At 42.9% G+C, this 17,189-nt stretch overlaps 1 protein-coding gene across 1 annotated transcript in view; it reads right to left on the bottom strand.

Moving 5' to 3' along the window:
* musk (muscle, skeletal, receptor tyrosine kinase) overlaps positions 1–17,189 on the bottom strand; it is a 33,038-nt gene that overhangs the window by 14,414 nt on the left and 1,435 nt on the right. Inside the window, exons 2-12 of the mRNA XM_031856012.1 lie at positions 12,190–12,316; positions 11,134–11,285; positions 10,883–11,010; positions 10,461–10,602; positions 10,207–10,331; positions 5,097–5,256; positions 4,652–4,658; positions 2,186–2,449; positions 1,894–2,084; positions 1,329–1,352; positions 1,139–1,227 (exon numbers count right to left, since the gene is read on the bottom strand). Of these exons, the coding sequence (XP_031711872.1) occupies positions 1,139–1,227; positions 1,329–1,352; positions 1,894–2,084; positions 2,186–2,449; positions 4,652–4,658; positions 5,097–5,256; positions 10,207–10,331; positions 10,461–10,602; positions 10,883–11,010; positions 11,134–11,285; positions 12,190–12,316 (1,409 nt within the window). The remainder of the gene's footprint in view (positions 1–1,138; positions 1,228–1,328; positions 1,353–1,893; positions 2,085–2,185; positions 2,450–4,651; positions 4,659–5,096; positions 5,257–10,206; positions 10,332–10,460; positions 10,603–10,882; positions 11,011–11,133; positions 11,286–12,189; positions 12,317–17,189) is intronic.

The following is a 17,189-nucleotide window of genomic DNA, read 5'->3' on the forward strand; positions in this document are numbered from 1 at the left end:
TACGTATATTCTGTTCATCAAGGCTGCAGATGTGTCTCACTGACCTCAAGAGTAAAAGTAGTCATAGTGAAGAATAGTTATTCTACGAGTGTTATACCATGTGAGAGTGTTTCAATGTTTCATCTCACTGGCCGTAGATTGTTAATTAATGATTTAATACCGTAGCTGATGGATCCTGATAGTTTGATCAGTGGAGCTGCCTCATGTTGAACAAGCTGTGGTGGAATGTAACTACATTTACCTAAATACTGTATTGATGTACAACGTTTTGTCCTCAGATGGTGAAGATTTCATGGAAATACACATGAAATATTGAACATTAAAAAATAAAAATCAATTTGAAGGTGTTTGTACTTTGATTCTGCCTACTTTCATTGTATGTTACATATACTTTACAGGCAAATATTGTACTTTTTAGTCCACCACTTGACAGCTATAGTTATTTGCTGATTAAGACTTTTATAAACCAAAATGTATAGTGCATTAAATATGATCTCTTGTTAAATGATGTGTGTGATATAAAATATTTAAATAACACTGTCAATTAACAAACCAGTTACTGTCCCTACCAGCTGTTGTAGCTATAGGCACATAGCTTTGACTTTTCTCTTATGGTGGATGGTGAGAATTACAGGCTTTCACGTGTTCATCACGTTTTTTATACAACAGGGCTGGTGGGTAGGATATAATAAATATGGTGTTTCAAACCCCCGTGCAGTAGGCGGCGGTATGCACCTGCTATCAGCTTGATATCCACTATTCAAACGATTCAAACAGAGATGGAGCACAATATAAAAAAAGCGGAAGGGAAAAAAAGTAACTCGCTTACAGTCGGATCTTAACAATGTGACATCCAGCGGAAGTAATCAACACAGCCACACTGAACCAGAACCAACAAGAGACCACCAGCTCCTCTCCAACAACTCTCATGTAGCTGAGAGCCAAGATCAGAAAGGAAGCGAGCATGAAGACTCAGAATCAACTAGTGATTCAGAGCCAGAACCAAAGAAAAGACAACAGAAAAGCAGAAGTCACTGTAACGATATTAAGGCTTATCCGTTCTACACGTTGTGTGCTGATGTGACATTGTGGCTTTAGAAACAATCAAGCACACACACACACACACAAGCCACAATACCTGTTGGCTCCATGACTGACATGGTACCCCGGACCTCGTCACATTGGCGCTGCCTTGGTAGAAACGGCCTTTGTCGCTGAAACACGTGGCTGTCGATACCAAACAGAATGCATTCAGCATTAATACTATTTATTGAATGGATGAATTTGATTGACATTTGTGTTCCACTTTAATCGCTTTGTCAACTTACTAGTGATTTGATCTTTCTTGATGTCTGAAATGCAGAAAAGAGCAGATAAGAAAATAAATACATTTTGAGAGGAAGCACAGCTGTCAAGCAATCTGAGAAAAAGTCTGTGCATCACTGAGGGTCATTCCAGCACAGTTCCAATTATATTACAGAGCAAACATACCCACTACTACGCCTCGGCCCTTTAAAGCTCACATCGCGCACACAAGCCTGTAGCTGTGTATTTTGGCTCAGCTGAGTCGAACCCTTGTAATGACCTCATCAGTATCAGCAGCTTAGCAGGCCGGGCTTTATTGGGCCAAAACTAACTGCACCCGGCCAACTGCTGCTTTTCTTTGACGTAACGCTCCATTTCTTTTCGGCTCTTATGCAACATTGCTGTGCTCGAGATTTAAGCAGCTTCTATCCAATCAATTAAATGAGATTTTTTTTAAATTTATTTATTGTTTACTTTTATTGTTCATCTTTTCCAACTTACTCCAGGAAATCTTTCACATTTTGGATTACTTGCTTTTTTTCATGGGGGGGGGGACACTCAAAGCTGTCTCTGTAAGGCCAACCTTACCTACAAAAGGGACATGTGTGCAAGCGTCAGGGTCTGTGCGAAGACTCGGCAGGGCCTGACAGTTGGGCAGCAGGGAACTGGAGGCGTGGGATCCGGTGAAGGAGCTGAGGAAGCCAGACTGGACTGAACTGCCCTCGAGCATTAACCACTCCTTATGGCAGTACAGCTCCTTCACTGCCAGGCAGTGTTCTCTGTTCAGTGAAAAGGAACAATTAATAGAGGAAGATGCAACTTCATTCATTCAGTAATCCACTTATTCCTACAACAACAAAGAGCGAGACGCGTGTGCTACCTGCAGACGGGTTTGGGCGCTGGTCCCAACCCTGACGGGTTGCAGTCGGGGAAGGAGGAGTGGCAGAGCAGCGAGCGCGCCGCGGGGCTGCACAGCGCGCTGAGGCCCTCCAGCTCCGTCCACCAGCTCTGGACCAGGTACTCCTGCATGTCCTCGGGGTCCGAGAGGGAGGAGTTAAAGAACACCAGCAGGTCGTCTCGCAGGACGGAGCGGCACACGTCGCCGCGGTACGCACTGCAGTAGCCGGAGACGCCCTTGTAGAGTCTGCGTGGGAAGAAGAGACTCTCAGGTTGAATTGCTTGACACACCGCAGTAGAGAGTTGGTGCATGTGTCTTTAAGTCTGTTGTTGTATGTCAGCACGACTTTCTGTCTCCCAGCTCCAATGATTTTTTTAAGTATTCCAACGTCCTCCAAAACACATAGTGCAAAGAAAACTATAATAATTCATGTCATTGATAGTGACTAAGCACTGTAAATGGATCAAATAAGCGTATTCCAGGTAAACATGCATGTCTGCAACTATATATTGTACAGGAGCAGCCTGGACTTTATATATTAAGTGTCTCGTGTGGAGTTGGCTCATAGCTTAAATATTTACTGATGGGTGTTTATAGACATTCAATGAGGAAAGAGGAGTCATGCCACAACTTGTCCCGGCAGAAAGACATTTTTGAGATAAACACATTTCAAGTATTTTTTTTTTTTTTATGTATGTATGTGTAGCGTTTATATTTATAGTATCTGTTCATGACACTTTTTTCAGATTTGTACTTTGAGGATAAGCAGGTATATCAGTCTTTCTATGAGGGAGACAAGTTCGTCCATCCATTATCTAAACCCCTGATAACAATGGGGGAGAGATGAGTCGACCCTGGACGGGTCGCATGGTAATTTGTATGTGCTAGTCGGACTCATTAGCAATATATCTAAACTACATCTGGATAAAAGTCAAGTGAACACGCATGGACCTAAATGGAAGAAAAATGTTGGAAAAAAGTAAATAGAGACGTGTGACACTTACAGAGGTTTCCATCTCGCATAATGTTACCTGCACCCATTCGTAATGTCTGTGTATTTTACAAAAGAGAAATAGATCCCAACTATGGGTCCTCGGAGCAATCAGTCCTTTACTGCATTGTGTTGAGGCGTGTGCACTTTCATCTGCTCGATTAATTCATCTATTTATTTATTTCATGCTGTGATATTGATTTAAATGTGCATTTTATGCACACATGTTTATATGTACTCTTCTCTGTTTTTTTTGTCCCGTACTTTCTTTGGTGCAAGGTCTGATGGGTGTGAGGGGATGGGTGTGAGGGGGGGGGGGGGGGGTCTGTGGATGGGATATCGGAGGGAAGGGTGGGGGGGAAGTGTGACTGTAAGAGGGATGGATGAGCAAAGTGTTCGTAAGGTGTGGAAATTGTGTTATGGGGTCAAGGGAGCGTGAACTGGATTTTAAAGAATAAACTCAAGCTGCTTATTTTTTTTCTGTTGGTGGACAAAATGAATAAAGAGGGTTTTTTCTTTTAATCGGGGGAAAAGACATGGTGTACATCTGAAATATCTTCTTTAAAATCATCCAGATGTTGCTCACGGAAAAGGGTTGTAGATTTCTCATATGGACTTCCATCCTGTCTGTCTGCCTGTTTGAGATCAGTCATACCTGCCTGTCAGTCTCTCTGTGTCCCTCTCTATCCGTCTTCCACTCTGTCTGCCTGCTTGATTTCCAGCTCTCATGTCTGTTTGTCCTCCAGCGTGGACATGATCCACATTTCTGTCTGTCTGTCTCACACATCACGGATCTCTGCTGTCTGACAGCCTTCACTCCTGTCTGTATACTGCAACACTTACAACCTCCAGATGTCGGGGAACTTGAAGCTGACTTGTGATTCTATCAACCCCACCATGTCTTTCTTCTCTCTGTATGACTCCCTCTGTCTTTACATCCTGTTAAAATACGGTCCAGATGTGGTCATGGGTCGGAATATCATGTAAGATCTAACCATTAAGCCTGATCCTTTTGTTTGTCTGTGACCTGCAATTCACCGTCTCTTTCTTCTTTCTTACCTCAGAAAATCAGGCATCCCAAGGTCAACATTACTCTCTCTCTCTCTCTCTCTCTCTCTCTCTCTCTCTCTCTCTCTCTCTCTCTATCTGCAGTTACATAGTCCAGATGTGGTTACTGGGGTTGTGGTGTGGTTCAGCAAAGTTCAAATTCAGCTCACGCCGTATGGGTGACTGGCTCCTGCTGAGCATTGCAGTCTATTGCCAGAGCTAAAATGCATATTGTCTTCAGCAGGCCCTAAAGCAAGCAACGGCACTTCTTCTAACGCAGAGGGTTGTAGTGCCCGTATAGTATTCAGTTAAAGGCAATGTGGTGGAGGAGAGGAGAAAAAACTGTGGGGAAGCCACGCACAAAAGGTAAGGAAAATAAAGTTTATAGAAATAAGGAGCATTTCGCTTACCTCCACTCTATGGGGAAGTGGCAATATCCAGAAAATGCCGGTTGAAGAAACACAAGCAGGAGGAGAGGGGAGAAGAGAGGAGGAAAAAGGACAAAAATTAGTCTCGGCAGAAGAAGAAAACCAACCATGGTGCTGCTCTCACCCGCTTATAGCTAGCTGTGAGGGACAACCAGGTGGAGGGACAGTGCGTGTGGTCGGAGAGGTAGGGGTGTGTGCGTGTGTGTGTTTTTTTAGGTGACTGTTGTCATGGGATGTGTGGCTGAGTGTCGCTTAGGTAGTAACCAAATGGGGGTGGGCAGACAGCTGAAGCCACACAAAACACAATACAACTGGCTACAACTGGCAGCTAACACAACTTAAGGCAAAGCAGCAACGACCATCCCCCACTAACACACACACACAGATGTCAGCGTCGAACGGAGGAGGGAAAAGAAGGGGTCACTACCTGCGACAGTGACTCTGGCCGTTGCCTTGACGGTGTTGGCTCCGGCGCTGTGTCTGTTGGAGGCCAGACATGTGTACAGGGCCGGCTTGTTCGCCGTCACTTTAAGAACGGACAGGATCACCTCGCCCGTCAAAGTCTCATCCACGGATGCGCCCGAAATCTGGAAAATCCCCCCCCCCCCCACCCAATTACATAAATGACAGCAGACAGGGTGTCATCATGCATCAGCACAAATTACTGTTAAAAAATGACACCATGAATACATGGCCTTCATAAGGATTGTTGTGGAGTAGTGACCTACATGTACTTCAACTAGTTTAACCACATGTTTCAGTAGCTTCCTTGTAAACTATATTCATATTGTTCAGTGCTCTCACACAGCGACAGCGTCATCATCAATTTCTTTTTTTTTTCATTACCATTTTTTTTTGTAGTTTTAGTTAACTAAACTAGATTTCTCCCTAGGATAGCGTTGCTATAGTGTTAGGTAATTGGTAGCTTTAAAGTAGTTTAATTAATTCAAGATTTACTTTTTTCGTCCACTTCTGGGCAGCAGAACAGCCCGAAAACACAACATTGACATACCGCATTATTTTGAAGTCGTGTCAAACGTATTAGGAAACAGTTCCTATTTAAACCAAGAGCTGCAGAACAACATTAGTGTTCACTGTGAGCTGTGTTTCTGTCCACCCGACGGGTAGAGAGGGTCGTCCGGCAACCACAAGGTCGGCGGTTCGATCCTTGGCTGCTACATGTCCTGTGCCGAAGTGTCCCTGAGCAAGACACTGAACCCCTAAACTGCTCCCTGGGCGCTTCTCAGCAGCCCACTGCTCCCAATAAGCTATGGGATGGGTTAAATGCAGAAGTTACATTTTGTATATGTATACAGTATATATGACAACAATAAACCTAACTTTAACTAACTAATATTCGCTAACGAGGGAAACATCTAGCTGCCAGATGCTCCACTGTGTTCACCAGCTAGTTGCTCACATTGCCCGTCTGTCGTTTGTTGGTAAGCAGGAAGTAGGGCAGCACATCTGAGAGCAGACTTTCCATCCTCAGTATTTATTGTTGGAACTTGTATTTGAGGCGGCAGGATGTTACGGATAACCAGGTGAGAATTTGGTAAAATATCTCAAAATAGAGACCCAGAAATTACCGAAAAAATGATGTCCCAGGATGATTATGCGTTTGGTTGTATTGAGATCACTCAGAGACTCAGAGCAACAGAACTGAGCTTTATCTGATGAGATCAGGCAGTCTATCCATGTAATAGCACTCTTTACCAGATGATGGCGGTAATGGAAAAATGTAATTGTGAACAGATTATAAAAATAGGAAAAATCTGGCCTCTGAATCTTCCATCATAAAATGAAAACAACAAAATGTGTGAAGTGTTTATACACTGATTGTATTGCAGTCTCATGGGTGTTGAGTTGATGAAATGAAGCGCATACAGTGAGCTATGTGTCTGGCATTAATACAACCGCCTGCGATCATTTCCAAATTTAAAAATTCCCTGGTATTCACACTGGGATGGAACCAGATGAAAGGCCATTGTTGTTTTTGGTTTTTGTATCGACACATAACTCCCACAAATATATAAATGATATATGGGAGAGAGAGTGGTGTGTGTGTGTGTGTGTGTATGGGTGCTGATATGCGACATGTCTATATTTGAAGTTGTGTCTGACACCCTTCTGTTTTTTGGGACGAGCTTGATCCAGCCTCGCTGAAATTAACGAGCCCAACAAGCTGCCAGAAAAGCAGCTCACACATTTTAATCAGCACACACACACACACACACACACATATTATTTACAAGCATAATGGGCCTGTAATCACTTTGTAGCTAGCACCCAAGACTATTAAATACCCAGACGTTATGTGGTGTTTGTCTGCCCGCATTGGCATGCATGATACATGTCTCCTGCCTGGTTGAAAAAAACAAAAACAATCCAGTTTTTCTTAAGGTGGTCAAATGAGTAATTCAATGTCCATGATTAAAAAATAATCATTAAAAACTTAAAAAACTTTTAGATTAGGATGCCAGAGGTTTACAGAGGTGGAGTGGAGATCATAACAACACAATCCAAAAACCAGAACAGTGATGTCAGTAAACATTGTAAACATGAGTTTATGGTCTCAATCTGTAGTTTCAAGTCTTCTTCAATACAGCATGATGTTCATTTAGTAAATTATGGTCCATTTAGAGTCAAACAGACCATAAAGCAGAGTATGCTTTAGGGCGGGGCTACATGGTGATTGACAGGTCGCTAACACAGCGTTGTCCGGTCTGGGAGTCGTCCGTGTTTTTGTCTTAGAACTTTAACCCTTTCACGGTCGTCAACTTTCTGGTTCCCTAAAAATGTCTTATTCAGCGTTCGGTTGCACCACCCTCTCGTGTCACTTCTGGTTTAAAAAAAAAAACAAGGGCCGGCACAATAAACAACATTCCAAAAGCCAAAATATCGAGGCGGTCCTCAAACCAAGGGGTGAGGTCACAGTGACATTTTCTACTTCTGTTTTTATCAACATCATATAACGTTTCATCACTCACAGACTACTGGAACAGTGATGACAAAAAATAGATTCCTGGAGAGAAAAAGGTATCTGCTAACAATTTATCACGTTTTTTCAGGGCCCAAAACCCAAAAATAGTTTCTGACTGGCTGCCACTTGAGTAAATATTGACTCGGTGACTTATTCAATCAGGAAAAGCCTCTGTCTTGTTTCTGTCTGCTTTCTGTTGATTTGTATCAAGGTTGGAACTTTTTACAGTACTGTCCCCAACCGTCCCAGAGACAGAGAGGACACCCTTCGGACCCATCTACTAGCTACCAACAGAAATTCAGACAGCTAACACCGTATGGTAGAATGAAACCACAGCAACAAAATAGCCACAACATATGCTGTAGACATCAAAACTGTGAATAACATGGGAGGAATATTCAGAAGGTCTGAGTATGAGCACGGTGAATGGCATCGGCATAGTTGCTTTCTAACTTGGCCAACTGACCCCACTCTCCCCTACAGACTGTGATTTTAGCACATCAACTGAAATCTAAATAGAGCATTCTTTGCTCCTTTCTTGGTCGGATCCATTACCTTTTCTCTCACAGGAAGTGGAGATCTCGCTCTCCTGGTGTTTCACTTAAGTTAAAAAAAAAAATAAATAGTTTGCACTCGGCATGAGTCATGATTAATGTATTCTTCTTAAGCATTGCATGTCGTTCGAACTGCAAGGGTGGATTAAAACTAAACCTTCACAGTGACTTACATGTTAGAACGTCGTCACTAGATTATTAGACTTAGCACGGATCACAACAATTGGCACTCTGGGTCTCAAAAGTTGTTTGAGTTATGTCGTTTATTCAAAACCTTCATCAGCATGTACCTTTGTTAAATCTCTTTAAGTTATCTTTCTTTGCATGAACTTAACATAGACCAGCCCTCTGTGCCAGCCGTATATCCCAGTGAGACCACCTTACATGGCCGGGCTGTCGGACCACGAAGCCGGGGTCTCGCACAATTCAGCAGTTTAATGCAAACCATTCAACGCCTTAAGATCTTGAAAGAGGCGACCCCTGATCAAAGCCCATGACACTGTGCATCACCGGCTAAATGCAAGGCAATCTCTTCAATCCTCTGTCACCCTAATGAGAATTCCGCTGCTGTTTATATCGCTGATCCTGCAGCTAAATCATTTAAATTGACTGTGTGAAGGAGTGAGACAGACAGAGAGAGAGAGAGAGCGACATCCAGGGAGAGGGAGAGAGAGAGCGAGGGATAAGTGGGTCATTTCTTGTGCGTTTGCAGCACAGTATGTGCGTGTGGATTAGTGTTCCTCGTGTCCCGGTTTCCCCCCGTTCGCCCTTTGCTCGCGTGACCAGGTTACTATGAAGTTTTGCTTCTGTGTTTATGATCTTAATTGTTTTATCTATTGAGCCACATGGACATATTAATAACACCACTGAGCGGTACGGTTCCCGGTGTCCCAAAAAAGAAGAACATCATATTAGCTTAGACCACATGGCCCCAAATAGACCACAAAAAAATGGGTATGCTTTAGGGCGGGGCTACATTGTGATTGACAGGTCGCTACCACGGCGTTGTTCGGTCTGCGAGTTGTTCATGTTTTCATCTTAGAGCTTTAACCCTTTCACAGTGTGTTTTCAGTTGAAATGGAAGTTAGTTGTAACCCTTTTTGGTTGACTAAAAGTCTTATTAGCTCCACCCTCTAGTGTCCCTTCTGGTTGCAAAAAAAACAAAACAAGATGACGAAAGAAAAAGAAACAAGATTCCGAAGGCCAAAATATTGAACTTGAGGAAGTCCTCATTGACACCATAATCCTTGAACGTGAAGTGCAGCTGCACCCCCCCCAAATAGACCATAAAGAGAGATCCACTGGAGGACTGGTAGAGGACAAGTAATGGATTTGTTTCTAAATGAGTCACTGTATTCATGCAGTAAGTTGGTGCATCTGCCTCTGTCTCTTTGGATTTGCCAGACAGCTATAAGCAGCTGTTCGCTGCTAATTTGACAAAAGCGGACAACGCTACTGTGTAGATTTCCAGATCCATGCAATGGTAAGTGGAGATTTCACAAATAAAAAACTCAACGTGAGTATTTTCATCAGACTGCGGTGCGTGTTGGTCGTTCCTGACTATCTACTCTGTCATCGTCGAAGCTTTCCCATTACGCAGGGCTCTGCGGCTGACAATGTGTCACAATGTCAAGCCGTGCGATGACATTCCACAGATATTACACAGATGCTGGCTGTGTGGACTGACATCTGAGATGGACTCAACCACGCTGAAGGAGACAACCGCGAGATCACAAGCATTTATGAGAGACAGTGGACATGGACGGATGGATGGCCGGATGGAGCTACCATAAATAATGTTTTTTACTTTGGAAAAATTCAGTGGAGAGCTTTAGTGTCTCATTATATGTGGTTTAGATGCTTTTTGACCCCTCGGGGATACATCAAAAAGAAGATACAAGCCAAAATGAATCAGCATCTGTTTAAGGAACTTTTAGAATATTGGTCAAACCCATCAAACACTTGCTCTCACAAAACACACACTGAACCTGAACACTCACCGTGTTCCCGTTTTCCAGCCAGGTGATGGAGGGGATGGGATTCCCCGTGGCGTTACACTCCAAAGAAATCTGGCTTCCGTACACTACCCGCTTCTCCTTGGGAACCCGCAGGATTCGTGCTGGAGCTGAACACATGCACACAGACACACGATATATTGCAACAAATCAATTATATTCCACTTTACTTTTTCTTTCAAAAAAAAAAAGACATACTGTACCAAGAACAGACAGTGAACCTGTGTTAAAATGCATACCCTGGACCTCTATAGTGACAGGCTTTGAAAAGGCCAATCCAAAGCTGTTCCTGGCCACACAGCGATACTGTCCTGCATCCTCCTTCTGTATGTGATGGATCTTCAATGCACCGTAATCAAGAATGGTAACATGGTCACTGACCTGGCAGAGATGAGACCATTTTTATTACTTTGTTTAAAAGATGGAATTGATTTCTCCACATTTTTATTCCATTATGTTTGTATCCGATTCTATGGGACAATAGAAACCAAACCCAAAAGAAGAGGTGGTCCTCTATGCAAACATCCCGCACACACTCCCAGTCCAGGTCCGACCGACACAAACATTGGCACCATGTAGCTAAATCTATGAAACGTCTCATGTGGCTGGAAAACTTCCCTTTGCCAATGCTGTACACGTCAAAGTGAAAGAAAGTGCGTACTTTGATGAGCTCGTCATCTTTGAGCCAGGAGACATCCGGTTTGGGGTTGCCGAGGGTAACGCAGGGCAGCACTGCTTTGGATTCTACCAGAAGGGTTACGTTGGTAGGATGGCGTTTGATCTGTGGCTCTGGCGGAAGGGGATGGACAAGATACAATTGTTTAGAATCATCAAATTATTAAATTATTTCAGAAAATCTGAAGACTCCTGAAGACTCCACCACAAAAAACCGAGGGACACAGTTAGACATACTCATCTTGAGCTGCAGAGCCCCACAGCTCTTGGCTGCCTCTCCGATGCCGTTAGTGGCGAGGCAGCAGTACTCCCCATTGTCCGTCTCTCTCACGTGAGGGATGCTTAGCATCTGTCCCTGCTCCCTGGTAATGTACCGGGGGTCATAGTACCTGGTGGGACAAAAAGGACGGTGTGAAGCAAAAAAGAATGTGACTGTGAGTGGGAGAGACCAATGGACTTTTTACCATACTTTTAAATTGTCTGAGCTTTAGAAATATACTTTTACCATACTTTTAAATTGTCTGGGCTTTAGAAATATACTTTTACCATACTTTTAAATTATCTGGGCTTTATAAATATACTTTTACCATACTTTTAAATTGTCTGGGCTTTAGAAATATACTTTTACCATACTTTTAAATTGTCTGGGCTTTAGAATTATACTTGTTAGACAAAGGCCGAATATGAACTTTACACGGAACAATCAGTGCATATGTGATGACCAATATCTGCACCTGGCAATATTTAGAAATTATACTTGTGCAAATACCTGCACAAATATTAGCATTGTGACAGTCAAAATGAGTAGCTAATCTTATGCGGTATGTAAGTTGAGGAGTCTTACAGCCTACTTCTGTATATCTTGTCAGACGGCAGCAGGGTGACCCAACTGTTACTGGGGTAGGTATTGTCTTTTTTATAACCTTTGGCCTGTTATGTTGCAAGTTATGTTAGGTTAGGCCATACCTAACAGCTATTACTTTTTTTATCACTTTAACATAACCATAGCATGAGGATGATGATGTGGCAGCTGTTTCACCATTTTGAGGTTAGCCTTGTAATGGCAAGCAAATACTGAGACAAGAACAGAAAACACATGTTCCTTTTTGGAAGTATCATGTGACATACCTGAGTGTGAAAGAGTATTTTGCACCAAATATGAAGACAGAATAAAGACAAAGTAAATCCCAGATTACCTTTTAATTTTTTTGTCATTTGCATGGTATAGTCCTTCATGAACCTACAAGAGTGGACTCCTAGATGAATGCTCTAGTTGAAAGAGGTCAAACTTACATGATTGGGTGGTTATTCTTGGTCCAACTGATGTCAGCACGGGGGCGGGACTCCACCTCACAGATAAAGGTGGCGTTGTGATCCAGCAGTACATCCAATGTCTCTAATAAGGTGATGATGCGAGGCGCTATGTGGTGAACATGTGAAGAAACGACTTTTGTTACAAAACCCATTACAGTATTTGGACAAAGGGATTTGATACTGGAATTTTTTGATTTCCTGTCCACCGTAGTACACGGACATGACATTTGGCTGAATGTGCCTTTGAGCTGAATCCCAGCTGCATCTTTTCAACTTAACTATTTGACATTCTTGGCATTCCTTTTTCTAGCTAGAGTCATCTGTTTCCATCATCCAGCTATGACTAACGGGACCAGATCAGAGGTTTGTTACAGCTTTGGCCCCCCGATTAGAGCAGAAGAGTGGGACTTTGAGGGGAGGGGAGGTTTTGCAATGTTGTGTAAAGTATGGAGAAAGAGAGGAAGAAAAAGATTAGAGGGAAGAGAGTACGACAGAGAAGGAAAGACATGTAGTTTAACTCGACTTTTCTGCCTTATTTTTTATTTTTCTAGTCAAGCAGAAGTTGAATCAATGACATTTCAATTCAACGTTCATGGATAGGCTCCATCCCTGTTGCACACTCTGTTCTCCGCTATCTCGTTTCCACAGATGGTCTTTGTTAAAAGGAGAGCGGGTAAATTACCAGTTCTGTGGGTTAGGGTTATACAAGCTATTAGAAACACCTGTTCTTTTCCATGATATAAACCAGCTGAATCCAGAGTAAAGAAGCGATCGATATTAATTCATCCAAAAGAGAGTTGAAGGAAAAAGGAGAAGAGGGATTATTTTCAGACAAGTGAGAGAAGATTAAAAGGAAAGTATAGGTAAGCTGGTCTTTCTTGCTCTGGGTGAATATATTGAGTAGAAGGGGAATAAAAACAAAAGAAACAGACATGTTCAAAGGGAAAAGGGATGGAGGGAGATAGTAGCAGCACATGGGGGCGAGGCGGCAACTGTTTATATGTGGATTCAGATCAGAGACATATGGCTCGCCTTGAACTTTGTGTGAACTAAGAGGAGAGGAAGAGGGAAAATAGAAAACAGGAGAGAAGAGAAGGTAAGATCAGAGGAGGGGAAAGGGAATGGAGAAGATAAAGAGAGGAGAATAAAGGAATGGATTAGGGTTTAAGGGACATTATGCTTGTTTTTTTTGTCTCTTGTGAAACAAACAATTTCACAATAACATCACCGGAAACGACAGCCCACTTCCACACCCCTGACCTTAGGTCACTGCTGCTGTTTGGCTATGAATGTGTGATGGAAAGGGAGCTACTGTAAATCATAATGACACTCTGGCATGGTGTTAACACAGGGTTTTAAACACTGGGTTGATATTTTTAGCTGAGGTTAAAGTAAGTTGAAATATCTCACTTGTGCATTCTTCATTAAAGGGCCAATGTGTAGCATTCCGGGGGGAATCTATTAGCAGGAACGAAATATAATACTCATAATCATGTTTTCATTAGAGATCAATCACCTTTAATCGTCCTTCATATCTCCATTGGGAGCCCTTAGCGTATTTATGTTACATGCATAGACTGTATATAAGAAGGGGACGTAGTCATCGTAATGTCACCCATTGGTTTGTGGACTGCCGTTATGGAGCCTAGAGTCCGGCAATTTCGCCGTCATCATCTTACAGCCGTTGCCATGTTTTTGGCAACAAATGAATGTAAATTATCATATTTGGAATGCAAAGGAGTGACGTATAGTTGCCGTATGCGGCTCTGGTAGCGACCTGTCAATCACAGTAAGCCCTGCTTTATGGTTTATAATCTGCAACCACACCTCTAAATGCCTCCAAATCCTACACACTGTGCCTTTAAGTCTTTTCATGTATGCAGTCTAAAATCTTCTTTTTAGTCATTTTTAGCCATGGCTCTATGGAGGGCATCATTGGTCTGTCGAATCACCACTTGACTGAAATATCTCGACTATTGGACGGATTGTTGTGACATTTTTTACAGATATTTATTTTCCCCAGAGAATCACTCCCAATGACTTTGGGGATCCCAGAGTCATTGCCACCAGCAAGTTGACATTTTTGTCTTTTGATTAACTACTGGAAGGATTGCTGTGAAATTTGGTCGAGATGCATGGTTCCCAGAGGATGAATCCTAATGACTTCGACGAAGACTTTTCTTCAAGCGCCACGATTTGTTATTGTTGAGTTTTTTGTGTGAAAACTCTCAACAATTTTGAGACGGATTTCCATTCATGTCCCCCCCAGGATGAATTTTGATAGACTTTTTTACCTAGCGGCATCATCAGGCCAGAACATTTCTCTATTCGATACTTTGGTTTGTGACCAAATACTTGTAAAACTATGAAGAAGCTCCCATCAGCCTTCCGCTACCAAAAATAAGATCCGGTTGGTTTTTGAGTCGGGGTCTTGTTCACGAGTGAGGGTAAGATGGAGCGGGAGATCGACAGACGGATCGGTGCGGCTGCAGCAGTAAAGCAGGCGCTGCACCGGACCGTCTTGGTGAAGAGGGAGCTGAGCCGGAAGGCAAAGCTCTCAATTTACCACTCGGTCTACGTTCCTACCCTCACCTATGGTCACGAACTCTGGGTCGTGACTGAAAGGACAAGGTCGCGGCTACAAGCGGCCGAAATGAGCTTCCTCCGTAGGGTGGCCGGGCTCAACCTCAGAGATAGGGTAAGGAGCTCGGTCATCAGGAGGGAGCTTGGAGTCGAGCCGCTACTCCTTCGCGTCGAAAGGAGTCAGCTGAGGTGGTTCGGGCATCTAATTAGGATGCCTCCTGGACACCTCCCACTGGAGGTTTTCCAGGCACGTCCAACTGGGAAGAGACCCCGGGGAAGACCCAGAACACGCTGTAGAGATTACATCTCCCAGCTGGCCTGGGAACGCCTCGGGATCCCCCAGAATGAGCTGGAACATGTTGCCGGTGATAGGGAGCTCTGGCTCAGCCTGCTTGGCCTGCTGCCACCGCGAACCGACCCCGGATAAGCGGAGAAAAATGGATGGATGGATGGACGGTTTTTGAGTGGGTTTGTTGCTTAATGTGTTTATTTTCTCCCCACAATGTTACTCTTGCTATTGCCAATATTATGTCTGAACAGACAGACACCATCTGAAGAGCGAGGGCTTCGCTGCCGCCCATGTTCAGTCACATGACTCATTGTTTAGAGCAAACGAGAGCCTCGCCAGGATTTCCCCTTGGAAGAGGTTCTTGTTATGTAATGCTGTTTGGACACCAGAAGATACAGTGCTGTTAAGAGCTTCGGAAGAGTTACAGTGGTCACATCTGGCCTCTACTGTACGCATTGCAAAAGCCTTCTTGATCCAAACGAAGTGCCTCTCATTTTCACTCACTTTCCTGTATTTTTACTGTTTGTGTTCATTATGGATTTGTATATTGTAATTTTCATGTACGTGTAGGTCCTAAAATGAATGTAAAACCCTCACATATTATAGCCAACAAGTGAAAGTGCATATAAGCCATTTTGTCTTAGCTATCATTTTCTACTTAATACATTAAAATCATTTAGCAGACGCTTTTATCCAAAGTGACTTACAATTCAGATTCTATCACATTTCTACACCGTAGGCACAGCTATGGAAGCAATTTATCGAATTGCTCTGTCAATTGTGCTCCTGCAAATGCCTTTTACAGCATATGCCATTCATGTTTCCATTGTTGATGCCTTTCTCTGCAATGACCACTGAATAAATATTTTTCTCTTAATCTGTAATTGCATCTTTTTCTGTGTTTTATTTCCTCCCGTATTCATTATGACCCTTTTTCTTTCCCGGAACAGAGGCCTGTAACTTGTAACATCCCTCTGTGTTTGCTTTTGATAAACAAACGTTCCCTTCCGATTCTATCACGCAGACCAGACACATGTTTCTTTTACTCGATTGTTTCTTGTTTGACCACAATGATAGAAACACAAAAATAGTATTGTACTCGTGGCAAAATCAGGGGATCAGATGTCTGCAGGGGAGTCGACCGTTGTTTGTAGTGGTTTCGGCTCAAAGGCAGACACCCCCTTTAAGCCATCATGCTGCATTTAAATGCAGAAGTGGTCTTGATTCATCCCACGAGAACATACTTTACAATACTGAAAGCATTATGTGGATAATTACAAAAGACGTCAAAAATCTTGATTGTGACCGAGGAGTAATTGTGGCTCATGCTGTCATCAGGTCATTTAACAGAAAAAATTGAACTCTTGAAACTTGAAAGCCGCCTCATTCGCGAGACCACAGCGACCTGAGGTGCCTACGAGACGGATGTCCTTCTTTTCGGGGACACATTAATGATAATGATTAACATCCATTGTGTTTGTTTGCTCCGACTCATTTTTAATGACATAGAATAGAGCTAATGAAAGCCAGCACAACACACAAGTCCTTTTGTGTCATCCATCTCAGCTTTGCGCAACTGACCCGCGCCCCAAACACCACAACAAGGAGCCAATAAAAATGATATAATAATAATAACAATGCAGATTTACAGCACTTGTTGCAAAATATTTTCAGCTTGTAAATCTGTGTTCAATCAAGCCATTCAACTTGATGTTAAAATAAACACATTTTCTTTTTGCATTTAAAGCAATACATAGTTCCACATAATGGAAACGCACTTGTTTGCTTTCTTTCCTAGAGAGCTGTGCAAAGATGGATCTGGTATCGATCTCATGTCTGCGGGTGAAGAAGCTAGGGGGGGGGGGGGGAGTTGTTTTACAAAAGTTCAAAACAAATCAGGACTACTTAACACATATCCTGCTTGTATAACCAGTACATTAATATACTTTTTAAGTTTTTAGGGGGAGTTTCACACTGGAACTAGTGAGATAAACAACATAAGGATTCACAATCACACTATAACCTTTGGGTACTGGATTCTGAGGAATGAGGTGGTAGCTCTAGAAAGAATGACAGTGGCTTTGACAATATATATACCGTGTGTGTG

The sequence above is a fragment of the Anarrhichthys ocellatus genome, unplaced genomic scaffold (assembly GCF_004355925.1).
Source record: "Anarrhichthys ocellatus isolate YVR2014 unplaced genomic scaffold, GSC_Weel_1.0 scaffold16, whole genome shotgun sequence".
Lineage (NCBI taxonomy): Eukaryota > Metazoa > Chordata > Actinopteri > Perciformes > Anarhichadidae > Anarrhichthys > Anarrhichthys ocellatus.